This window comes from Ahaetulla prasina, chromosome 1 (assembly GCF_028640845.1).
Source record: "Ahaetulla prasina isolate Xishuangbanna chromosome 1, ASM2864084v1, whole genome shotgun sequence".
Classification (NCBI taxonomy): Eukaryota; Metazoa; Chordata; class Lepidosauria; order Squamata; family Colubridae; genus Ahaetulla; species Ahaetulla prasina.
The window spans coordinates 222,928,923-222,955,363 of record NC_080539.1 but is presented as its reverse complement, the minus strand read 5'-3'; the positions used below and the strand labels follow the sequence as shown (position 1 = coordinate 222,955,363).

General features: G+C 38.8%; 1 protein-coding gene across 1 annotated transcript in view; it reads right to left on the bottom strand.

The window, feature by feature from the left end:
- The window catches only part of KCNH7 (potassium voltage-gated channel subfamily H member 7), a 408,359-nt gene that overhangs the window by 26,672 nt on the left and 355,246 nt on the right, over positions 1-26,441 (bottom strand). The window contains exons 10-14 of the mRNA XM_058191645.1: positions 18,513-18,765; positions 17,187-17,392; positions 12,213-12,312; positions 7,133-7,381; positions 811-979 (exon numbers count right to left, since the gene is read on the bottom strand). Of these exons, the coding sequence (XP_058047628.1) occupies positions 811-979; positions 7,133-7,381; positions 12,213-12,312; positions 17,187-17,392; positions 18,513-18,765 (977 nt within the window). The remainder of the gene's footprint in view (positions 1-810; positions 980-7,132; positions 7,382-12,212; positions 12,313-17,186; positions 17,393-18,512; positions 18,766-26,441) is intronic.

Below are 26,441 nucleotides of genomic sequence, written 5' to 3'. Positions count from 1 at the left end.
TCTCCACTACAATGTTAGATCACCGAACCATTCAACTGAAGCAGGAAACTGTTCTTAGTTTCCATAAAAATGTTTATTTAATTCCTCTATAAATGGAACAGCTTTGGTATATTTCTTTGACTCAGCCAAGAACCCTTCAGAATAATGAACTAAGCTTTTACTTTCTAATTCAGGATCTTTCAGAAGCTCCTTGAGCTAGCAGCTGTCCAAGTTTTGTCCTAGTTTTGATGAAGTTAATATGTGAGATCACTGTGGCTGTGCTATTTTTTTTATCCCCAAGGAATGTGGGTAAAGTGGGACTTCAACTGAGAAAAATTTAACTAGGGCACAAGTTTTGCTCCTCACTGATAGATCTGGAAACAAATCAAGAGTTACAAAAAAGTTCAGGAAGGTAATACCAACCAAACACATCAGGGTTTGGGAAGATGCTTAACGAGCAAAAATAGGTAAGTGTGTGTGTGTGTGTGTATCTGTGTTTATCAGTGAGAACAGTAGATTGATTGCTGGGAAAACTCTACACATGACAGGCCAGGTTAAACTATGTGCTGATACGGAGCTAATAGACCACACTATAAAGAATGAAGTCGCCAGTTCAAATGTGACGTATGCACAAAAACTACATTTACTACTGGCAGTCACAAGAGGATGTTTCCTATTTTCATCCTCAGGCCCATTTTGACTCTATATAATAGTGTTATATTATTCAGTGGCATGGATCTAGTTTGAAAAAAGAGAAACGTCAACACTGCTGTCAATATCAAAGCTGTTGAAAATCCAGCTTTGCTTTTTTTCTTCATGCTCTTGAGTTACCTGCTGAGTTGCTCTTGAAGTAGATCTAACCTCTGTTCCACTTCCCCATAGTTGATTTCACTTTCTGTTTCAGAGATTCCCCAGGTGACATGAGGTATTGCGGATGGGCAGGATGACTCTTGGTGACTTCTGCTCTGATCTTCCTCCCAGGTTCTCCTGTCCCTGATATCTGCCAGTCAAAACAGGGAATGAGAGCGAAGGTTAGCCTAATGCAGATAGCCTATTTTATGTCTGTTTCTTATATTTCTAATCCATGCATTATGAAGAGGTTGCTTATTTGTTACTGTAGTCTTTCATCTGCCACCAGCACACTCACACATAAGGCCTCTGTGCAGAAGCCACTCTTAGAATTTTGTAGAGCTAAAGCAAGTTTTGAAAAGGAAAGTGCAATCCCTTATCCAGATGCTCCTGGGTTTATTTCCTGCCTTGTTCCCTCTGAATGGTTGAGATTCTCACAGCATCTCAGATTCCTTGCCATGGTAGGCATTTGACATGAAGAAGGTGGATGGATTGTGTGAATGCACAGACTACCACACAAAGAACTATAGTTACATTGAAAATAGGAGATGGAAGGTTGTAATTACTAAAGGGTGGTAAAGCAAAGATAGAACAAGATGAAAATCTTAATAATTAAAATATATGAGGGGAATTCTGAGAAATAGACTTAATAAATGGGAAAACCAGGGTTGTCTGGACACCATAGCGGAAAAAATCAAAATGAATACAGCAACCGAGAGAGATAAGGAGGAGGAGAGAGGTAAGAAAGGGAGAAGGAGAGAGAGAGAGAGAAAGAAGAAAGGAAGAGGAGAGGAAGAAAGGGAGGGGAAATAAGAGTAGGAGAGGAGAGAAGAAAGTAGGAAGGTTAAAAGAAGGAAGGAGAGGATAAGAAAGGGAGGGAAATAAGAGTAGGAGAGGAGAGAAGAAAGTAGGAAGGTTAAAAGAAGGAAGGGAGAGGATAAGAAAGGGAAGAAAGATTGCTGTAAAATGGAAAAGATGAAATGGAAGAAAGAACTCCAAACATGTTTGAGTACCTCAGGATAAAAATCGAATTAGCTAAAAAACAATACAAAAGAATATATGTTAGTTAAAATGAAGAAATTTGAACTTGAGGGCAAAAGAAGATGTGGTTTATATAAATGAGCATAGAAGCATTAAGATTGTGATTAAAATATGGTAAAAGAATGTTTTGGCAGAAATTGTAACTGGGTAAAATATATTTGGATATGTTAAGTTAAGGTGTATAAGATATGATATGGTCAATATTCTGTTCATAAACGATGTGTATGTGTGTGTGTGTGGAAATCAATAAAAATTGATTAAAAAAAGAACTATAGTTACAGGAGAATTTTTTTTTCATGATCTCTGGGCATCAGACATTCTCAATGAATCTGAGCAAGTTTATTGATAGAGGTGCTGGGGCTGATTAAGGATGACAGACAGTGACAGCCAGAATAACTGGTTTCGGATTAAATATCCAGTTATTAGTGGCTAATTGAGGTGGAAGTCTGGACCAGATCATTCTCCTACAGTGTTGAGATACAGAGGGCCTTGCAAAAAGCAGCTGATGATAAAAGCATCGGAGCCTAGAGCACCTGAAGAGCCACAGAGGCTTAGGACAAACCCATATAATCTTGAACCAGCCTGAGATCGCCAATGCTGTTATTGGTACTTCTGAATACATTGCAAGTCAAGGGAAAAAGGAATGGCCATGAAGGACAATCATTGCTACCAAGACAATAATTAGACAAACAGGAATTGAGCTGGTTCCAAGAAACTAAATTTGGGAAAACTTCTCAGACGTTTCATATGAACCCCTTCTTAGTTCATATGAAGATAAAGTGAGGGAGGGGGAAGCATATTCAGACCTGCCAAATTTTATTACAGTAAAAGTAGTCCTGACCTATGTGCAGTGGTGGGATTCAGCCAGTTCGCACCACTTCGGGAGAACCGGTTGTTAACTTTCTGAGCAGTTTGGCGAACTAGTTGTTGGAAGAAATCATTAGGGCAGAGAACCGGTTGTTAAATGACTTGAATCCCACCACTGCCTATGTGGTATTTGTTTCTTAGACTGATCTACCTTGTAGGGTGACAGTACTACAGAAGAAGCACCTATGGACATAACAGGAAGCAGGGCACACTGTGTGTTGATTGGGGGAAATCTGGAAAAAAATAGTCAGATACTCACTGATCTGTCTTCCTAGGTTATTGATCGATTAAAAGCAGTTGCCCAACAATGCAATTTTCAGCCTCAGAAAACAGATGGAAAATAATAGCTTTTCCTCTATTTGTCTTTTTGCTCTGAATCAATTCCTTTGCATTATTTTCATTTCCAGGAAAGAAAAGCAGAAATACAAGGAAGGAAACTTTAAAATTCCCCAAACAAAACCCAACCATACTCCTTTCCATAGACTGTAATTTCCTAGGGTTGTGTTTGCTTTTATTCAGTCAAAACATTTTATTTATACTTTTAAAAACCGGTTTCTTTATATAAATATTTGCATGTGAGTTCTCAAGGTGCACAGCCTCTTCCTTATGTTCTCTTCACACCTTAAAAATACCGTCAGAAAACAAATGAAAAACAAGACCGAAATAAAAATGTTCAACAAGATCAAACATCAGCAACAGCTGATCCTATCTGATCTGCAAATATCTGAATAACTCCTAGATAGCAGCAAAAGATATACAAAAATTCTCTTTGCTGCCATCTATGGTCAAGAAGTAGAAGTCATGTCATCGAAAAACTAGTAAGCTTCATGGACTGTTCCAAAACAAGTAAAGTAACTGTAAACAACCAGGACTTTCAGACCTTTTTATAAGTCTTAGGTACACATATCAAAATCAGGCACTTCTATAATAACAGAGCTGATGTTGTGACCCAGACTCAAGTAGGTAGCAGCAAACTCAGTTCGTGATAAAATAAACTTTATTCGAACAGCTGGGAATTACCTCATTCCCAGTGTCGTTCAACTCAAAATAAAACAAAGGCCTCTCAAACACAAATTCTTCAGCTATCACAAACCTGAGTCCAATTAAGCAAACTGCCAAAGGCCCTTTCTGATAAATGTCCAGAAGTTACCAAAACACGGAGCAGAGGACGCAGCTACAACGTTGTTTTCCGGCAAGCTGGTCTGTTATTAAGCCTTATGGGAGGGGCCAATCATCTCTTGGCCCTACTCCCGAGTTGTTCTCTCTGCTTGAGCTGCTCTTGCCTTTGTAACTTTGTTGCTGGCAATCCTTATGATTTATATTGATATATTGACCATCATTTGTGTTGTAAATGTTGTACCTTGATGAACGTATCTTTTCTTTTATGTACACTGAGAGCATATGCACCAAGACAAATTCCTTGTGTGTCCAATCACACTTGGCCAATAAAAAATTCTATTCTATTCTATTCTAGTCTTTTGGCAGCTCTTCTCATGCGTGCATTAGGAACAGGCTCCTCCTGTTCCTCTGCCTCACTATTATCAGTCTCTGGAGGCTCTGGAGTCCGCACCTCACTTCCCGATGGCCCTGGCTTCACCTCAGCTCATCACTGTCCGACTCCGTTGCCAGCACCGTAGGCTGCTGACGGACCACAACAGGTAGCACCATGGCAGAAGCTCACCAGTCTGATTCATTTTTCTGGCAGGCTTTTTTGCAAAGGCCTCGTAAACTGTTCAGAGAGTTCAGGCAAGTTCACATTAATGCAGACGGTTTTCCATCGTGAGGAGAAGATATCTACTGTAATGCCAATATCACTCCTTACACTGGATATTAATAATGAGGTATCACATCATTAGGCTTCTCCCCCTCCCACAATCACTAAAACTGATGACCCTATCGGTATCATATCTACCAGCATGTGTAAATATTGTTACACACTGTATACCCTGTTTAGAAAACATCCACATTTTGTTAATTAGTTCAGTTAACAAGAACAAATGAGAATGCTGCTGATTAGATGGAACATTATTAAAAGCAGTCAGACACAAAAAAAGAATGAGAAAAGACAATGAGTTCTTAAGGGTCCCAAACGAAGAAGGAGGACATTTTATTTGGATTTGTGTATGACCAGTGAAAACATGCCTGAAAATAGCTAAATATAGCCCAGAGAAGATTGTTTTGCTAGGTTGCCTTGGAAAATGTTGCCATAGCTGCGAGATATATTTCTAGCAACCAAAAGGGAAAAAGGTGAGCTTCCAAATTGCAAATATATATTAGCAGTATTTACAAAGGTCTGAGTCACCGGGAATTTATGGGTAGATGAATGACATTATTCTCTCTCTTTCTCTCTCTGTAGCTCAGGGGTGGGCAATTAATTTTCCCAAGGAACCACATGAGAAACTGAGACTGCTGTGAAGGGCCCAACCAATAGGTGAAGGTACGCAGGCACGCACACACAAAAATTTAAAAAAAAAAAAGCAGTCGCCTTCAAAATATAACCAATCCATGCAGGCTGGACAGAGATAGCCAAAGATCCAGATGTGACCCGGGGGGCATAAAATGTCCAGGTCTGATGTAACCTGATATTTGATGAAGTGATATGGGATTAAAAGCTGAAGTTCTTTATTTAGAAATATTCATACAGGGAGAGAAATCAACAAAACACACATTAATTGTGATGCATAGGAATATTGCAGTGACAAAACTCTTGATGTTTTGCATATCTTCATGCATTTCAGTTATTCCTAATCAACAGTCTTAAAGTTCTGGCAATAAAATGCCATAGTGAGTGAGATGGCTAGGAGATAAATTTATATATCTGATTAATAATTAGGCAAAATTTATTCAGTGCTGATCTTACGTTGTAAATGTTTGCTACATACTGAAATTTGGAATGGTGTCTGAAAACCTAAATTGCAATATTTGAGCATCTCCCGCTTAATTCAGAGTGGCAAAAAACCCCCAATGACTACTTAGGACTCAACTTTATCACTTCTTAAAACAACAGCAACATAATGGCTAGTTTATACAACAGGATGGTAGCATGATTCCTTCCCAACAGGTGGAGCAATACAGCTGTCATTAATTTGGGTCAGAGCTATCAAGATTTCAGGCTTCATAGGAACAGGCTAATTTCAGAAACCGAAGACTCAGCACCAAGACATGAGACTTCTGCGATCAGATCATTCATTTGTCTAATCTTAGTTTCTTGAACAAAACTCACCAATGTAATACCAGAAATGTTTGAGAAACTGCATTGTATGGGAAGTTCCAATCTTTGTACTGTATTACGCTTTATGGACAGATGGTTTCCTGTGGTCTCTTATCTCATGTGGTTCAGCTATAATTCTCTGACAGAAAAGCTGGCTTTGAATAGCAATAGCACTTAGACTTATATACCGCTTCACAGTGGTTTACAGCCCTAAACGGTATAAAGAATCAGCATATTGCCCCCAACAATCTGGGTCCTCATTTTACCCACCTTGGAAGGATACGGAATATTAAATATTATGACTTGGTTCATAAGCTTTTTTTATATGGCAGATTTGTTAAGACAGGATAGTTTTCTTCTCTTTTTTTGCCTGCTCTATAGCTTTTGGGCAATTTCTGAATCTTTTATATATATAAATAACTTCTTTTTACGACCCTGTAATCTCTTAATTCGGAATAGAGTCAGGGAACTGGATGAAGCTGAGCGTTTACTGGCTGGATGCCCTTCCTTATGCCTATGCAGAGTTTACAGCAGATTATTTTTTCTTTATGCCCTCGGAGAGAAACATCAACTATCAACTAGGATTGAACTCTCAGCCTTCTGACTGGGAAGCGAGTATTTTCACCACTAAACCACTACACTGCTCATCTTTTGTATATAACAAAGAGATTAAAAAACCCAACCCTTTGCTGTTGGAGTTTTATGGTCAGCTTAAGGATGACCATTCTGCTATTATCTATTGAAGAGAATACTGTATCTGTTGAAACACGCTAAGGCTTGAAAAAATTAACTGCTAAAATGTAATAAACTTAATCTCAATGGCTATTTTGAGATGAACCACAGTGATACAGTGTTTAGAGTGCAGTACTGCAGGCTACTTCTGCTGACTGCTGGCTGACTGTAGTTTGGCAGTTCAAATCTCACCAGGCTCAAGATTGACTCAGCCTTCCATTCTTCCAAGATGGGTAAAATGAGGACCCAAACTGTTGGCGGGCAATATCCTGACTCTGTAAACTGCTTAGAGAAGGCTGTAAAGCACTGTTAAGCGGTAGCTAAGTCAAAGTGCTATTGCTATTGCTATTTTCGAGGAGATGTTTAAAGAAGGTTAAAAGTCTGACTGCTCTAACCATGTCCTGTGACTTCTTCAATCTGAATACCTTTGGCAAAAGATTTTGTTGGGTTTACCTTTACAGGAGTGGCTTCGTCGATCACTTTGGATTCTTTCTGTTGCATTCACCATTTCCTCAAAATCCAACACTGCAGCCTTGCCTAGTCCATCTGTGTAGCCTATGATCTCAGAAAACAAAGGTTTCTGCTCATCATCTGTAGATGACACAAAAGACGATGACCTGCTTCTCTTTTCCACATAATGTTTCTCGATGGCCTGACAATGTTTGTTGTTGTCCATGGAATTCTCATCTTCTTTATCATAATCTGTTAGAAAAGAAATTATTAGATTGATGCTATTTATTCTTGTCCTTGGGGGAAGTGGGGAATACTGCCCATTATGATACCATTTAGCAAGTTTGTTCTGTTCAGAGAACAATGTTACTTCAGTATCTTTTTATAGAACATTCCTGTAGGATTTAAATCTATTTCCTCAAGCAGATCCTACGATTCATCTCTAGTCCCAAGGAACATGGCTGAATTTAAAAGAACAGCAACCAATGGTGAGTACAAATATATACATTAAACGAGAACAAAATTTGTTTGCATACAGGATTACCCATCTTTTTTCCCCAGCAAAAAATGTATTCCTTAATACATTCTGATTTTTTAAAAAAAAAAACATTTTTAAATATTCCTAGGAAAGAAACACATGGCTTTTTTTTTTTTTGAGAATGGCTTATTTTGAATGTCCATAGCAGTTTGGTAATTGGTACCTTATCCATTTTAATTAGAAAAAATATGCAGGATCTAGATTGAAATTGGGACACTAATGTATTGAGCTGAATTTTTTTCTCTTGGCTTCCTCGGGTGCAGAATCTTTGTTTATCTCCTCATACAAAATTGTATACATTTTCAAAACAACTCTTGAAAGTGAAGCGATTTTTAAAAACACACTTGTGAGAGTCTAAGAATAATGGTAACTAGAATGTAGAGTGAGTATCTAATGCAAACATGGATAACATTCCCAATCCATAGTATATCCTCTTTCTCTAATTAAAATAGCATGATTTGAACCAGCTTTATGCTATATACATATTGTAACTCCTAAACAGAGACAGACAATCCTGCAAATATGAATAGGATGTCAGCCTTAAAATTCTCCAATTTATAATTTTTATCCCCAAACATAAACAAATCATTTCTCCCTTATTTACTAAAATGTCTATTTTGTAATATACTTATCAGTAGCTAATTTTGTCAATCTCTTTGCAGCTGAGGACTGAAGCAAAGAACTCAAGCTGGATGATTATAGCTTAAATTTGTGATCTCACAAGGCTTGTTCCTATGTTTAATAGAAAATCTTTGTTCAATAATTGCAATTGGATGATCCAGGATAGTTTGTTTCAAATTGTAATTGCTACAAGGACCTCTACCATCCCTGACACTAAAAACATAGTTATTAATTCATATAATAAATAACTATTACCAACCTTTCATTATTCCCCAATTTTACTACTTGAACTATCAACCTCATTCTGCCTAACAGTATGGCCAGCCCTGCTGGAAAAGAATTATCACAGTCATTTTGTGATCAAGACAATAACTGACTTACATTTTGCCTCCTTAATCATGGCCAGCAGGTATGTGATAGAAAATGATTGCACTAACTGCTCTGAAATGCCCACCTTAATTAGGTTCCTTTGGGCAGGTTTAAATGGCCATGTTTCCACTTTATCATTGCTGTTTAAGCGTGTAGATGACTATCTACAGCTTTGCCCTATGTCACTGGTAAACTTAGAATACTACCATTGGTTGACTACTTATCTACCCAACATTTAAGCACTAGATCTACAATATGTTTAGGAGAAAATATTTTAGGACAGAGCAGACTAATGTTTATCTTAATAAGTCCTGATTCTTATAAATCCTGATTCATCCCAATCAAAGGAGACTGAATATGGACTATGTTAGAGATCATCAATATATATATATATGTTCATTAATTCATTCAGCTGTCCATCTTACACAACATGACTATGGATGGTATAAAAAAACACATCATAAAAACCTACCATTAATACAATTCTATGAAGAAGAGCACCAATTGGGATTGCTACTACCAAAGTAGCAGAGAAAGGTATTATTATAGGCAATAATATTATAGCGTTTTCTCTAATTCACTATTTTCTTGAAATCCTCTTTTACTTTCTGTTTTTCAATACTCAGTACTTCCCGTAGAATAATATATAAAGGAACTGATTGACTGATTATGTACTAATCAAGCTGGTGTTGACTTTTAGTAACCTTATAAATATTCTTTAGGAAGATCAGTCCCTAACCTGGTCCTTCAAGTTCTATATCAAGAAATAGGAAGTTTTTTTTAAAAGGATGTATCTGAAATACTCTACAGGATAAAACATCCAAAACAAATAAAATCCCTTTAATGAAAAGTTAGAATAATTTAATTAAGAACAAGCTGAAAGGTACATGAAATATGAGAAACTATACTATTGCTAATATCGGAAATAATATTTCTTTTGTGAAAGACGTTTGATTAAGATTTTTTAATACTCTTCTTTTAATGCTGAACAAACATTTCTTATGAAGAAAATCTGCAATGCTGAATTAATTGTCTTATCCTTGGAAAATTAAATGGCCAAGGTACTAGAGGTAAAGGATAAAAGGAAGTATGCATTATCAATGTTTTGTATGAAGCCAATGTAGAAACAGTTGCTATAGAAACTACCGCAGTGAGAAAAAAAGCTAAGATTTCAAAGAGATACTACCCCTCTTCAACTTCTGATACTTAAAAAGAAAAAAAATGACCTCATAACAAGAGTATCACAGGAATAGAAGAAAAATGCATATATCTGTTTTAAATAATTAAATCTAAATGTTGTTCATTGACACAATTGCGAAGTCTTTCCTTCTGGGTAATTCCCTATTTTTGTGGTCTCCTTTGTGCCATTTTTAAAAAAGATTTAAAAGCCTCTTGGGTCAAGGAACTGTTCCAATATAAAGTTAAAAATGACATGACTGGATGAATAACATTACATGATATCTGAGATCCAGATGTTCCCTATTCTCTGGAAGGCTGTTAACACTTGCCTTTTCCCTCAGGCCTTGGGCCAGGATGGGAGGTACCACTAGCATTGTGATCTGGGAGGATAGCGATATAAGGTTGGTGGAACATGAGAGCATTTATAATCTTGTATATTTTATTATTTCCGTATCTGATGGTTTGCTATCTAGGATCATTTTACCCTAATACAGGCAGCAGCATACATTGGCTACATGTGTCAGACCTGGAAGCCATCTTTTGTATTGGGCCTTCAGACCAATTACTACTGTGGCAAATTGGGAGGGGGGATTATATGGAGCATGGGTGATATATAGTCATAATAACATTCCTTTCTCAGAGGTTCAAGGACATCTTGCCCTGCACCTGGAAGTCTGGAACTGGGAAGCATCTCCAGTTGGGACGGTGCTTTGATTGGACAATGTGATGAACTTGTGGGTATTGGGCAGGGACTTGAACTTTCCTTTGGGTGGGGGAAAAACTAGAAGCTTTCAGATTTGGATTGTCCCAGATGTGCCAATATGACATCTCTAATAAATGTAACTTTGAGGAAACTCAAGCCTCCGAGTTTTCTTTCATTGTGAGTGTTACTTGGAACCCTGACAACATGATGGCTACATGATTTGAGCAAATAAATAATTTCTCTCAGGATTACAAAGGTCACTTAAAAGAGGGAATGCCCCTGAACAAAGAGCTTTCTCTTAAGTCAAGAGGGCTGTCTTCCAAGGGACAAGCATTTTATTTAACCAAGTATGTTTTAGTTTTAATATGCTGTTTGCTTGTTCCTGTGGATTCGATTGATTGACTGTTTGATTGATTGACTTCCATGTTGCAATCAAAAAGATTCTTGGTGGCTTATGCATGAAAGTTACAAGTTAAACCATCCATAGTGGAAAAAATAAACAGAATTATAATATGATCATGCAAAGGTAAAACTTTACACAGCCTAGTACAGGGGTCTCCAACCTTGGCAACTTTAAGTTTGGAAGACTTCAAAGTTGGCTTTTCAAAGCAAAGCTGGCTGGGGAATTCTGCAAACTGAAGTCCTCCAGGCTTAAAATTGTCAAGGTTGGAGAGCCCTGGCCTAGTAGACAAAAACCAACATGAGAATAGCAAGACTGAACTTCCTGGAGGCAGAGACAAGAGCAATTTTGGTATTTATTTGTTCTCTGAAAAGGAAGTGAAGGATTGCTCCCCAAAATAGTAGAGATATAGTTCTTGTTCCAACAGAGTCTTCATGGTTTCATGTTGTTTATTTGATTGTTTTACAAATGAAACGTGTCTTTCCTTTTACAGGTGGAAAAATCTGAAGTCAAACCAAAGAGTTAATTTTTGCTGACTTTCCGGGTTCTTAGTAGATCAGCAGGGATGTAGCCCTTGGAGAAGTGAAGTCATAGCAGTAATTTATGTGGCATCCTGAAAAAAGATCTATTAAAAATTCATAATGGATACAGGCCAGAAAGTTACTTTTTTCTTTTTCAGCTTTAATATTTATTTTGTTACTGAAGGTTACCCAAGGACATAATCTCAGTCAACAATTTCTCAATGAGAGAAGAGGAGGGAAGAGCAGTTTAAATAGTTTATGAAGGCATTTTCTTGACAGATTTTGTTGCCTCTTTTCTTTTGGCTTCATGCTTTAGAGAGGCCCTTTGATGAAACAGATAACACAGTACTTATCAACAATAGGATACTGAGCTAAAGGTTTCTTGTAGGATACAGGCAACTTGGAAAACATGTTTTATATTGTATCAACCTTTCAGAAATACATCAGATTAGAATTATAAGGCAAGAAAGGGAAAAAATAAATCCCTAATTGTTTAATTTCATTAACCTTGAAATTGCAATAATCACCACTGAATCCAATGGGAGTTATTCCCAAGTAAATGTGTATGAAAATGCAGTAAAAGAAACGTAAGTCAAATTGGCATTTTTGCCAGATGAAAAGATATTGGTTCTATCTGTGTACTAAGATGTTGAGCAGATTACGATGATCTCTGAGTCTTAAGACAAATTTAGTATAGGTTTATGTGATTATCCTTTCAAAAAGCATCATTTAGTATATAAAGGCATCCTTACCTTTGTCCATGTCACTTTCAAAAGACAATTTCCTTCTTCGGAGTTTACCGTTGTCTCCATCCGAATCATTTGTGGTCTGTCGCCTTATTGCAAGATCAGCCTTGAAAAAGAAGACGTCCATACAGTATATGATAGATTAGAGACTTTATTTATACAACTCTTCATTAGTTATACTTCGAGATGGATTCAGATCTCTACTATCCATAGATGGAAGGGTTCCTTCTATAGAAAGAAAGCTTTTGAACCATGGAAAGCTATTGATCCTAGAAAGTGGGGAAGGAAAGTAATCTTTCTTCTTGGCCCCAAGTATGGTTCTACACTGTTGGAGGGTCAGGTTTCCCTAGCCCCCACAAAGAATGGGGTATGGAGGATTCAGAGCAGTGGTCAGATCCTCCTGGTTTAACAACCAGTTCGGTGATTGCGCTCTTTGCGCTGCTCGCAGCTTGAAGAAATCTTCACTTCTGAGTTTCTATGGAGGTGTCACACAATCGGCTCTGCTGCGTGAATCAGCTGAGGGGATAAAGGTAGGAAAATAGCAGGCAGGTGGGCCCATCTGATCGTCAGGGCGAATCGGTTAGCTCCCAGCTGATCATCGGAGCTACCAGTTCACCCGAACCGGTCTGAACCAGTAGAATTCCACCACTGATTCAGAGGGCTGGTGAAATGGTTTCTCTCCTACCTCTCCTAGAAGGAATAGAACATTCCAATGCCCAGCATTTTATTTCTATGCAAAAAAACCCACAGTAGTAATTCCTTTTCTAAGTAAGACTCACTCACAATTTATAGATGTGTGGGTGATATTGAAGAGATGTCTCTTTAAAAAAAAGAATGTTGATATAAGCACTAGAATGTTAATTAAAGTCCCCTTTACTTCTTGTTCTCCGAATTACTATTTAAAGTTGTTTATTCTTTTTAAATAGAGTGTTCTCAAAAATAAGCTACTGAAGAAAAAATGGAAAACAACCTCTTATAGTTGTTTATTACTTCAGACAGACAGGAATGTAGTAGTAAATTATAATTAGCTATGATGTTTAATTACACAATAACAGTAATAAAAGTTGATCTATTTAACAATAAAGCAGATAAATTATGTGCTCTTTTATCTCTGTCTAATTTTTCTTTCTATCATTGAGCCAATGACAGAGATATGACTTTCATAGCTGAAAAAGCCACTTTTATTTCGGTAAGTGCCATTTCTTCAAATAATTATTTCTGCTCTTTGTCAAGAATTTCTGAGATATACATAGTCATTTTTCACTAAACAGAAACAGAAAACAAAACAAGAAAACAAAAGAGAATAGAAGATAGAAAGACTGATCCCATCTGTCTTCTCAATATAGGAAAGATGCAGGCAAAAGTTCTTAGAGAAGTTTAGTGTGGTTTGCCCTTGCCTCCTTCCTAGGGCTAAGAGAGAATGACTAGCCCAACAGCTGCCTTTTGCACAAAGGAAGATCCTAACCATTTTCTAACCACTACATTATACTAGCTCTATAGATGTCATTATCTTGATAAATCTGTTGTGGTCCACCAGCAGCTGGCGGAGCTAGCAGTGAAGTTGGACAGTGAGGAGGCTGGGGAGGACCAGGGCCAGTCCTGGACTCTGGGGAAGGCCCAGATGAGGGCTTTGCGTCGGAGGCAGAGATGGGGCCAGGGCCATCTGGGAGTGATACATGGACTCCAGAAGTTCCAGAAGCGAACAGCAGAGAGGCAGAGGAACAGGAGTGTTCCTAGTGCATGCATGCGAAGAGCTGCCAGAAGGCAAGAGCAGCTAAAGCAAAAAGGATAACTTGGGAGTAAGGCCAGGAGATGATTGGCCCATCCCATAAGGTTTAAAAGAGCAGCAACGGCTCTTGGGCTCTTTGTAGGAAAGCAACGTTACTACATTTGTTTCTAGCTGTCCTCTCTTGTTTCTGAAGTTCGTGGGGCTTTGCTAAGAAAAGCCTTTGGCAGGGTGCCGAAGAGGACAAAGGTTTGTGATAAGGCCAAAGGACTTTTTTCTGAAGGATTTGTTTTGGAATTAATTTGGACTAAACTGAGAATGAAGTAATTCTCAACTGTTCTAATAAAATACGTTTGTTTAGGACTGATTGTGTCTGGTAATACCTACTTGGGTGTAGGTCACAACAAAATCATAGAATCGTAGGGCAGAAAAGGACCATGGAGGTCTTCCAATCTAACACTCTGTCCAAGGTAGGAGCGCGTATACCATGCTTGACAAACGGCTGTCCAATCTTTTCTTGAAAACCTCCATCGATTAAGTGTCTTATATAACTTAAAATATTTATAATCTCTTTGACAGGAAATTTCTCCTTAGTCCAGATTGGATCTCTCTTTACTCATTGCTCTTGTCCTACCATCAGGTACTCTCATCTCTCCACTCATTGCTTCTTGTCCTACCTTCAGGTGCTTTGGAGAATAAATCATCCTCATGTATTTAGTAAACCCACTGCTCAGTAAAATACAGATTACAATTTATAGCAGTTTCTCCTAATGTAGATATCCTCTAGAGCAGCATTTCTCAAACATGACAACTTTTAAGATGTGTGGATTTTTAAGATGAACTCCCAGAACTCCCCACCTAGCTAGGAAATGCTGAGAATTTTAAAAACTTTTGTTAAAAGATATGGACAGAACCCACATTGGAGAAAGCTGATGTACAAAATGGTTATTGAACTTCTGTTTAACCTAACTTTTTTGTCTGACACTTCATTAAAATTTTAATGTTCCCCTGTTACTCTACAGATTTTATTAGGTCTAGTTAAGTGCTCCTCAATAATGGGTTTTTAAAAAGATATATAATTTAACTCTTACTTTATGAGACCTTCATTCATCACGTCATTTGCATTTATATTGTAAATTCACTCTACTTCCTTTTTGGATTGACATGAACCTTACAATTCTTTATATTCTTCCCCTTGTTTGGAGACTAAAAGGAAAGCATCTTTTTCCTCCCTAGAATCTTTCTGTGATTTGTAGAACTAGAAGATACCTTTTAGATTCTCAAGGACCACCCATATACCAGGGGTGAAATCTAAAAATTTTCCCTACCGGTTCTGTGGGCATGGCTTAATTGGTGGGCGTGGCTTGGTGGTCAGATGACTGTGTGGGCATGGCCAATAACAATCAATAATAAAAATATAAACAATTAACTTTTCTCATAGCTAAAGTTCCTTCAATTACTCTTAATAATTTCTAGTCTTCTAATTGCCTTCAGTACCCTATTCCATGGCCTGTAAAACTCCCAGCCTCTGGGCCGGATGCATCATGCAAACCAGCATCACACCTGGTTTAGCGAAGGGCGAAAAAGTCCCAATACGTCCAGTGATGACGTGAATTTGACACCCCTGTCCTATTCCAATTCCACTAAATTCTGCTTAAATGTGTGATGCCAAGAACTGGATACAGGGCCTAAACTGGGGTTTTCCTCAGCAGCTGGTCACAGATGGAACTATAAGCAGCTTTTCTTTTGCATTCCCACTTAATTGATTAACAATGGGCCTTAACAATCTTATCTGAACATTAGTCTTCCTTTTTTTCTTTCTGCTTTCAAGTAACAAAGGGAAAAAGTTGGGAAACGGGGCTGTGACAGGATGTTCAAATGAAGAACAACCTCATTCAGGAGAGGAAGTTGTATCCAACTGGACTCCAAGGATTGATAAAAGTAAAGATGGCAGGGAACAACGGAGAAAAAACAAAACAAAACCCCACACATTGTATGTGAGCAGAAGCTGTTTAAATTGTGGGCGTCTAAGGAAAAACAGCCAAACACTGCTTAACAAGAGTAACATTTTGCTACTTATTGTGATCCAGATTTGATCACCTGAAACATCTAAGGTACTATGCTGCATGAATAGGCATTGGGGATACATTTAACCTGTATTGGGGCTAGAAATTGAGATGATGGAAATGGAAAAGAAGAAGAAATGTACTATATGCCAAACTGAAGCAGAGACTACAAGCAATGAGAAAAAATATGGCTACTAGGATAATTTAGGTAGTAATCTAGAGCTATTACATTATAGATAAAATAGAGAGGGAGAGAGAGAGGGAGAGGGAAAGATAGAAAGCCATTGTCTTTACTGAGATTGAATTTTAGATTGTGGATACATTATTTAAACAAATTGAGGCATGGAAAATCTCATTTATGATGTGCTTAATTTCTAAATATGTCATGTAATAGAATTGCTTTTCTCTGCTGGATATTAATATACTGTATAACTGCTTTTTCCTACATGTATCTATGTATCGATCTATATATGTATCTATGATCAATATATCTGTGATCAAGCACCATGTTCTTCATGCTCTAGTTATGAAAATAAACAAGCAATGCAAAAGGAGATAATTTAGGTGTTGTTTTTTTTTGCTAATATTTATCTTTCATCATCAATTTTTATTATGGTGACAGAACACATTTTTCTTTCTTTTTCTATCTTTCTAGACCAGGGGTGTCAAACTCAAGGCCCTGGGCCAGATCCGGCCCACAGGGTGCTTAGATCTGGCCCATAGGGCCATCCTGGAAACAGCAAAGAACTGGCTTGTGGTACCCCTGCCAGTAAAACAGAGCTTGGGAGGGCTGCACACAGCCCTCTCAAACTCGGTTTTTGCTGGCAGGGGACTACAGGAGGATTCCTCCAGCCGTGCCTGGGCCACCACAGGTGCCCCCAATATGAGTGACGTTGAGCTGGCCATGCCACCCCTGGCCATGGCCCTCGGCCCCCCGAGGTCAAACACAACCCTGATGCAACCCTCAATGAAATTGAGTTTGACACCCCTGTTCTAGACAATTTGTAGAATTGTTTTTGCCTTAATTTTGCCTTAATTTCATCCAGCTAGGAAGGAGGGAATGGCAAACCACTTCTGAAAACCTTGTCCAGGCAGTCTCTGAGATTGGACAGGACTGAACAGAACAAAAAGAAAAACCTCATTTTTATTGGGAAATGAAAAGATATCCAAACACTGTTATTAACATACTTTTGCGTTTTCATGTCTCAAGTTGAAAGTGAGTTCTAAATTGGTGAGAAACAGGTCTGAAAATTCAGGATACATATCCAAAACCTCTAACAAGTCTTCTCGCTGGATTTTATGTAAGTCACAGTAGGTTAGTGCTCTCACATCTGCATTTGACTTCCCTGGTTTTGCATAAAGATGGACCATTTCTCCGAAAATATCATTTTTGCCTGTAACAATAATGGCACAGAAAAGCATGGTAATTACAAGAATTCACATTTGGCTCTCTCTTCTTAAAAAAGAAGACAGAAATGTCTAAAAATGATGGTTTAACCACCAATTATTTATTTTTCCTGTAAATTTTTTTCCTTCCTCTTTGGAAATCTCACTAACAAACAGAATGACACAATCCGCTGTCATTATAGTCTTTCCCATATTGACTTAATGGATGCCATTTTCTGCGGAAGGTTGTTATTGCCTAAACAGAATTCATTGGGCTTTTACCTCTAGAGATAAAGCTACAATTATTTATGATCCTCATAAAAGATCCTTGTAAAACTTTGCGAGGAGCATATGATGATTCAAATCCTTGAAAGTAAGGATGGTTGAGTTCTGAAGAAGTCGAGGGGTGTGCTGGAAACATGTTCCTACCATCAGGCATTCATCAGGTTCTTGTGGGAAATTATGGCAATAATTGTTGGCAATCCCTAAAGGATGAACACTGAAGTTTCATCCCTGTTATGCCTTTTCTCTATTTTGTTATTCAGAATATCTAGACAGTGGAGATGTATTTTTCTACTAGCATAGTAGTAGTGCACATCTGATCCTAATATAATTTAAGCTTAATTCAGTTCTGCCAAATTATAGTAGTTGCTTTTCTAAGAGTCAGCACCTAGGGTTGCTTTAAGTGCTTGATGTGGGAGAAAAGCAGGCAGAGCTGGGGGAGTTAAATGTGTCATAAGCTTAGAGTTCTTACATTGCCACAAACCAAGTCCAACCCCTCTTGAATTCTATTGACTCTGATCTGGTGCCAAATGAGGGACAATGGAATTCAAGAGAAGTTGGACTTAGATAGTTTGTGACAATATAAGGACTATAAGCTGATGACATGTTTAACTCCTCCCCTCCGCTCTGCCTGCTTTTCTGCACTTGATGACGTATTCCTTTTCTCTAAATTTTGCAGAATTTACATTTTATGAAAAGAAAAGGGGTTCATATTGGATTCAGTATGACATTGATGGATATTCTGTTTTTATTCGTTCTAATATGCAATACCGATTCTGCTGTTAAAAAAGGAACGATTGCTGATCAAACCTTTAAACATTTCCAGAATTGTTTCTGAATGCTTACCGAGAATTGCTACAACCATGTCATTCTTGAGGATTTCAATGGAGCCTCGGGAAAGGAAATAAAGTGCAGTCAGAACATCACCACAATGGACTAGTGTGTCCCCAGGAGGTGCATGAGTAGTCTTAAACTTCATAGCCAGAGCCCGGAGACACCCTTTACTCGCCCCATGGAAAGCTTTGCAGTTTTGAAGTAAGCTTTGGTTGAGGTGGAGACAGATATCAGCTTGCAAACATTCTGGAAACCCCTTTAGGACCTGATGAAGATAATGTAAGAGTTTAGTACAAACAAGCTACTTGGCTTATAGTTTGGGAATATCATTTCCTTGTGCAATCGGGTGCCAGATAAACTGGCACTTGTATCTGTAATACAACGGAGATCAAAATATAATCAGAAATTTGATTGGCAGCACTGATATGGGTAAAGGCATTCATGTTGGATATAGGTCACAGGATGTTCTTTTATTTAGCTAGCTGGATCAAAATTATCAGAATCGGATCTCTAATTACACACTATAGCTTGCTAGAAAGTGATTATGTCCAGATTTGGATTCCTAATTTGATACAGATTTGGATTCCTAATTTGATAGGCGATAGGCCTATCTTTTGGTGGGTAGGGCACGAGTTCTGGTCACGCTGAGATGGAAAACCTATGTTCCCCAAGGACATTGGAAAGAGAGAAGACTGAACCTTACGGGGCATGATGTGAGAGAAGTGGGATGAATCATGAGTCATGTGAAGGGAGTAGGATGAAAAAAGATGTACATTTCAGTGACTCAAAGACATGAAGCCAGCTTGTGTTGGAAGAGAGAATCCTCTAGTCTTATCAACGGAAACCGACTAATGATGCTGAAGCAATTCTTCAAAAAAGTGTCTTACTTTTACATTGGCTTCTGAGGAAATCCTCCCATTATGTCCCGCTTCCCCCCGGGTAGCATTGATTTAGGCCAGATCCAGGAAAAGCTTCCTTTTGAGGTTGTGGGAGGTTTTTTTCCCCCCCCCTGATATAGGAAAAATGAGCAGACAGGGGAGGCACAGAGTTGACTTCGTTAATTGGCAGTTTTATGGAAGCAGCGGGACATCTGTTATTTGCCGCAAAGGACCAAGCTTGATGTAGGTTAAACGTCTCCACTTTTAGAAGAAGCAAAAAATGCTTTTGCTTGTGGTGGAGGTGGATCCTGATTAATGGAACAGCAGCAGGTAGGATCAAGGAATCTGCTTCCTCCTTCCCTTGCTCCGACCTTGGCACCAGCAGTTCCTTTGATGCCGCTAACCTGCACTGAGACACTTCCTTTGACCGCTAATGGTCGCTTAACATGAATTATTTTGCTAGGTCTACTTCAAGGGAAGAAAAATCCACACACCCACACAACCTGCCTTCTCTGATTATGAAAATAACCAATTCATCTCTGGTAACAACTCTTCGATGTTTCTGAAACCTGGCAGTCAAAGAGAGGATCCCACCAGTCATTCCCTTCCTTTGCATTTGTCCTGTTAAAAAGTATGCTTCCTGCTGGTTGTGGAGTTATGAGGGCAGCCGAAAACCCTTTTTGGCTGTTTTACCGGGTTTTCAGCTGCCCTCAAAACTCCACAAATATATATTTGTTTTCTGAGGTTTTCGCGGGTGTTTGTATGTAGGTCTTTGGTTATTCGGGTTTTCTCCCACGTAAAATTGGAAATGTCTTGGTGACGTTTCGACGAAGTCTCATTCATCATCTTCAGGCTTCAGCTTCGTGCTTCTGGGAGCAATGTGTGATTGCAGCTGTTTCTTCCTTTTTAACTGCTAGTGGGGGTTTGAACTGATTGGGTGGGAGCTTGGCTGTGCTCTGATTGGCTGGGGTTTTTTTTTGGTGCTCTGATTGGCTGGGGGTGTGTCCTGTTTAGGTGGGGGCTTGGTTGTGCTCAGATTAGTCTGAGTTGCAGGGGGATTTGAGCTGGTGAGCTGCATTGCTGTTGTTTGGCTTCGTGTTTTGTGGTCGTGCTACATCTTCATAGTGGGTGTCTGTCTGCTGTATGTATGGATTGGAGTGGTTTGAAATGGCTAATGTTGCAGCTGCGGTCTGGCTTCTGGTCCTTGGTCGTGCTTCCTGATCAGTGTGGGTTTGGGTCTGCTTTCTGGGTGGATGTGTGGTGGTGACATCCTGTGTGGACCTTGTGAGTGTGGGTCTGGTGTCATTCCTCGTGTTAGGGACTCGTTTGTCAATAAGGGCGGGTTTCCAAATGGCTGGTAGGCGGGAGGTATCATCTCGTTTGTTCATGCTGTGTGGGGGTTTTTCTATCTCGATGGCTTCTCTGATTATTCTGTTGTTAAAGTGTTCAATTTTGGCGATAGTTCTGGTCTTTTTAAAGTCAATATCGTGTCCTGTGGCTTTAAGGTGTTGGACCAGGGAAGAAGTTGGTTCCTCTTTTTTGACTGAGTTCTTGTGTTCTTCAATGCGTGCACTTACTCTTCTGTTGGTTTGTCCGATGTATGTGGTGGGGCAGGCGGTGCATGGGATTTCATATACTCCTTGATTTTCTAACTCAATTTTGTCTTTGGGGTTTCTTAGGATGGTGGATATTTTTCAGTTTGTGCAGAATGCTGTCTTGATGTTATGTTTTTGAGGATCTTGCTGATTCTGTCTGTGGTGCCTTTTATATATGGGAGGAGGGCTGTGCCGTTTTCTTATTCTCTGTCTTGGATTTTAATGGGGGGTTCTTTTTGGATTAGTTTGGTAATCTTATTTCTCTGGAATCCATTGGATGTTAGTACGTTTGTGAGAGTGTGTAGTTCGGTTTTTAGGTGTTGTTCGTCAGCTAAGTGTTTTGTTCTAGAGATGAGTGTCTTGGCTACGGAGTTGATCTGTGCTGGGTGGTGGTGTGAGAGTGCGTGCAGATAGCGGTTTGTGTGTGTTTTCTTCTGGTAGATGGTGTGTCCTAGGGAGCCATTGGGTTTCTTGTAGACTAAGACATCTAGGAAGGGAAGTTGGTTGTTAACTTCTGTTTCCATAGTGAATTGTATTTTGGGGTGTAGGCTATTGAGGTGTGTGAGGAAGTTGTCAAGTTTTTCTTTCCCGTGTGGCCAGATTATGAAGGTGTCGTCTACGTATCTGAGCCAGAGTTTGGGTTTGTGATCAGATTTTTCTAGTGCTTGGGTTTCAAAGTGTTCCATGTAGAGGTTGGCAATGACAGGTGAGAGGGGTGATCCCATGCGTGCTCCTTCTATTTGTTTGTATTTTTGTCCGTTATAGATGAAGTATGTGTTGGATAGGCAGTGGTTGGTCAGATCTAGGATGTGCTTGGGGGGGTTATATTTGTTTTGGATAGCTGTCAAGGAATACCAATCAAAGCTGTCAGGGATACCAATCAAAGAAGGAGAAAACCCGAATAACCAAAGACCTACATATATATATATATTCAAAGTTCTAAAACAGCATTCATTGCTGGCTCTCCAAAGGCAGAGCTGTGTTCCTGAGAAGAAAGAGATTGCAATTCCCACTCAAACAAAAGCTGCACGATCTGAATCTTGTACCTCTTCCTTTCTTCCCTATATCACCTGTCTATTACGAAGGAGAGCTCAACAGAAGTGCAAAAGCGGAGAAGAAGTACTTTGCAGCTTGTGACCCAAATAGAATGAGATTTTTCATCTATCTCTCCCTTTAAAGAGATTTGATACTTTCATCTGTTCATGTATATTTAATTGCGTATTAATTAAATAATATAATTCCAGTGTTTAAAATCTCTAAGTTTTTGTTCCATTTCAGCACAACAAAGTTGTGTGCAGTCATTTATGGACTCATAACCAAAACATTGATCCTATTCCTCCAGTTCTAACAAGCAAGAGATGGAGGGATGTTACTTTTGACAGGAGAAAATTGTTTCATTGAAGCAAAGCTATGAATTAGGAAATGACTTTACATAAATTAGACTTGTGCTGCAAAAGAACAACAACAACAAAAAAAACCAATGATATAAAAGTTGCACAATTTAAAGTCTTAGAGCCAGGATGGCCATTTCCAAGTTCAGGAAACAAGAAACATGACACGGTGAAATTTCTACAGGTTTAACACACTCAAGATTCCTTTTTTAAAAAAAATGCACTGTTTTTGTATACAGATAGTCCTTGACTTACAACCATCCATTTTACAACCATTCAAAGTTATGACGGTGCTAAAAAAAAAACCTGACTGTTATTGACAAGCCTCATACTTGTAACTTTTTTGCAATGGCCGTGGGTCATGTCATCAAAATTGGGGTGCTTGGCAACTGGCATTTATTTACAATGGTTGCAGCATCTTCAGGTCACACGATTGCCATTACAACTTTCCCAGAGGGCTTTTGACAAGCAAAATCAATGGGAGGGAGGGAGATTCACTGAACAGCCGCACGATTTACCTCATGATTCTATCAAAAAGGTCTTCAAATCGGTCCTGGTTCACTTAATGGCAGCATCACTTAGAAACCGAAGTTCTAGTCTCAGTAGTGGTCATAAGTCGAGGACTACCTGTATGTGTTGTGATAACTGAGTTCTGACTCTGGAACCTGAAGGACTCCGCTAAGAATAAAAAGCCCTTCTTTCTCTCTCTTCCCCTCCCCCATTCCTGCTAAAGGAAGGACTCTGATGCTTTCCCCAATAACTCTTTTCTCCTTAAGTCTCCAGCACCAACTCTTGTATCATTACAAAACAAGCCTAATATAGATTTTCAGGAGACGTAAGCAGAAGTGGTATTCAGCCGGTTCGGACCGGTTCGTTCAAACCAATAGCGGAAATCGCAGGTGGGCTTGCCTACCCACCCTGGCTCTATGCCATCCTATTTAGACACATTTTTGATGCTGGGCGCATATGCGGAAGGCGTGCATGCCAGCAAAGTGCATGTGCGGAAGGCCGGGCCCATGTGTGGACGGGGCGCGTTCAAGCGAAGTGAGAGCATGCGCGCGCAATCAGATTTGTGAACCAGTACGGAAAGTAAGTGTATACCACTCCTGGATGTAAAGGCTATAAAGCAGAGAAAAAAACAGTTGAAAATGATCTTCTACTTGCAGAAGACATTCAGTCTGGTTCAGTCCAGAAAAACATGGATCCAACTCAATGAGTTTTGTATTTTTAGAGTTCAAGCACCCTTTCAAACAAAAAAGGGCCTTGCATATTGGATCCATTCAACTGTTTATGACAAGCTCCTAAGGACTTTCTAATCCCTTTCTATCCTAAGGCTAAAGAACCAATGGAATAATCCAAAGCATGAGCACTCCACTGAAGTAATAAAATGGGCCCCGAAGCACAGTTGCTTTTAGTTTCTCATCTTTGCAAAAACTGGTTTATCTCACCTTTCCTTAAATTTTAGATATGCTTCTTGACTTGAAAATTCACTTAACTTTCCTGCAACTTTTTTCTTGATATTTGGGATATATGAATGTGAAATTATTATGTGTAATTATTTTGCTAATAGTTTTATTAAATATAAAATCTTTATTTTTGTTTTACACACACACACACACACACACACACACACACACACACACACACACTTTTTTTCTGAGTATTTTATATTGGATGCTAGACTTGCCATGATTCTTGTAATCTTTTTACACATTGCTCTTCGAATAGAGAATTGCATTGCAAAATTCAGGCAAGTGCAACCTCCTTGAAGGCAACATTACGTAATCTCACTTTAAAATCCAAAAGAAACAAATGCGATTCCCCAACCCTATTGTTTTTTCCTTCTCATCTCATCTGCCCTCAATGGCATTCCTGCTCAGAACGTTATCACCGCGGGCAAAATTGGCAAAAGGGAAGAAATAACTTCAAACTAGGAGAGACTTCTTAGGCAGCTAGAAGTCAGCTATATCTAATAAACAACAGATGTAATTAACTTGGTTCTGCTTCACTAAGCAATTAATCTGTACTTTTTTTAATAGCCTGATCCTAAAAAATTGATAATTAAGGTATCAGTATTTGGGATTATAAACTTCTCCAGCAACATAATCTTATTTATTCTTTATTCAATTGTAGACAACCAGACAAATTCTAGCAGCATGATTTTTTTTAAACCTTTGCTCAGTTGTCATTGGTTTCAACTGAATGTATGGATGTTTAGAATTGATCCCACAAATGACATAAAATACTGGACATTTTGTAAAGTTATGTTTCCCATTAAAAGACCTCTTTTCTTACAGAGTATTTGGGTGTATTTATCACATCGGTATATCACTCTTGTGTTTTAAGATGGCTTTTTATTTGTAATAAAACACAAGGCACAATATAATTACAAAAAAATATCAAATTATTGCAGCTAAAATGATAATCCTACTCAATTCCAGGTGACATCATCTCTTAAAAGCGATCTGAAACAGTTCTCTTTTCATTGCTTTTCAAATAAGCACAGGGGTCAGGAGAAGGACTTGATCATTGAGAAACACTGGCTACGGATCACTAATGATCTCATTTTTTTTAATACAAGGGATACACAGCATTCCTAACTAGGAGGAGTATATTGACTGGATCCAGGCTATCTGGATAAGGAAGTCATATAGGTATCCGGGAGACAAATCATGAAAACTTTCAAGGTTAAAGCCATCACTTTTACAGTATGCAGAAAAATCTCTTGAAAGCCAATGCAGTGCCTGCAGTTTGGATGATATATGGCTGCAGAAGGTCTCACTTGCCAGCACGGACAGCTGTATTCGGACCAATTACACTTTCTGAGTGGTCTTCAGGGGGACTCCCATGCAGAGAACACCGCAGTAGTTTATTCTGATGGTGATGAGGGCATAAGTTAGAGCTTCCACATCTTCCACATCAAGAGTAGGGCTGACCTACTCTTTTAGGGAGTGCGTATTTGCAAATGTTAAACGGCAAAAGATGAGTAAGGAAGGCTGTAGTCTTAAGCACTTTTATAAGAAAGTAAATTGCATTGATTGTAATGGCTCTGCCATTACCAAAAACCATGCTGTACCATACATACATACATACATACATACATACATACATACATACATACATACATATACATACATATATGAGCCTCTGTGGCTCAGACTGCTAATGCAGTCTGTTATTAACAGCAGCTGCCTGCAATTACTGCAGGTTCTAGTCCAACCAGGCCCAAGGTTGACTCAGCCTTCCATCCTTTATAAGGTAGGTAAAATGAGGACCCAGATTGTTGAGGGCAATAAGTTGACTTTGTATATAAATATACAAATAGAATGAAGACTATTGCTTAACATAGTGTAAGCCGCCTTGAGTCTTCGGAGAAGGGCGGGATATTAATGCAAATTAAAAAAAAATTTAAAAAAATATATTTTCTGAGGTTTTCGCAGGTGTTTGTATGTAGGTCTTTGGTTATTCGGGTTTTCTCCCACGTAAAATTGGAAGTCTCTTGGCGACATTTCGACGAAATCCCATTCGTCATCTTCAGGCTAGGTATTTACAGCTTCGTGCTTCTAGGCGAAATGTGTGATCACAGCTCACACGTAAAAAAGCAGAATCCATCACCTCACATGTAAAAAATTACAGCTCACACGTTAAAAAAGCAGAATCCATCACCTCACACGTAAAAAACTCATTCCAGTTCATAGAGATCATAAAGAAACAAAACTTACAGCCCAGCGATCTACTCGTGAGCTTCGATGTCATATCCCTCTTCACCCAAGTGCCAATCAAAGAAGCCTTAACAGCCATCCAAAACAAATATAACCCCCCCAATCACATCCTAGATCTGACCAATCACTGCCTATCCAACATATACTTCATCTATAATGGACAAAAATACAAACAAACAGAAGGAGCATCCATGGGATCACCCCTCTCACCTGTCATTGCAAACCTCTACATGGAACACTTTGAAACCCAAGCTCTAGAAAAATCTGACCACAAACCCAAACTCTGGCTCAGATACGTAGACGACACCTTCATAATCTGGCCACACGGGAAAGAAAAACTGGACAACTTCCTCAT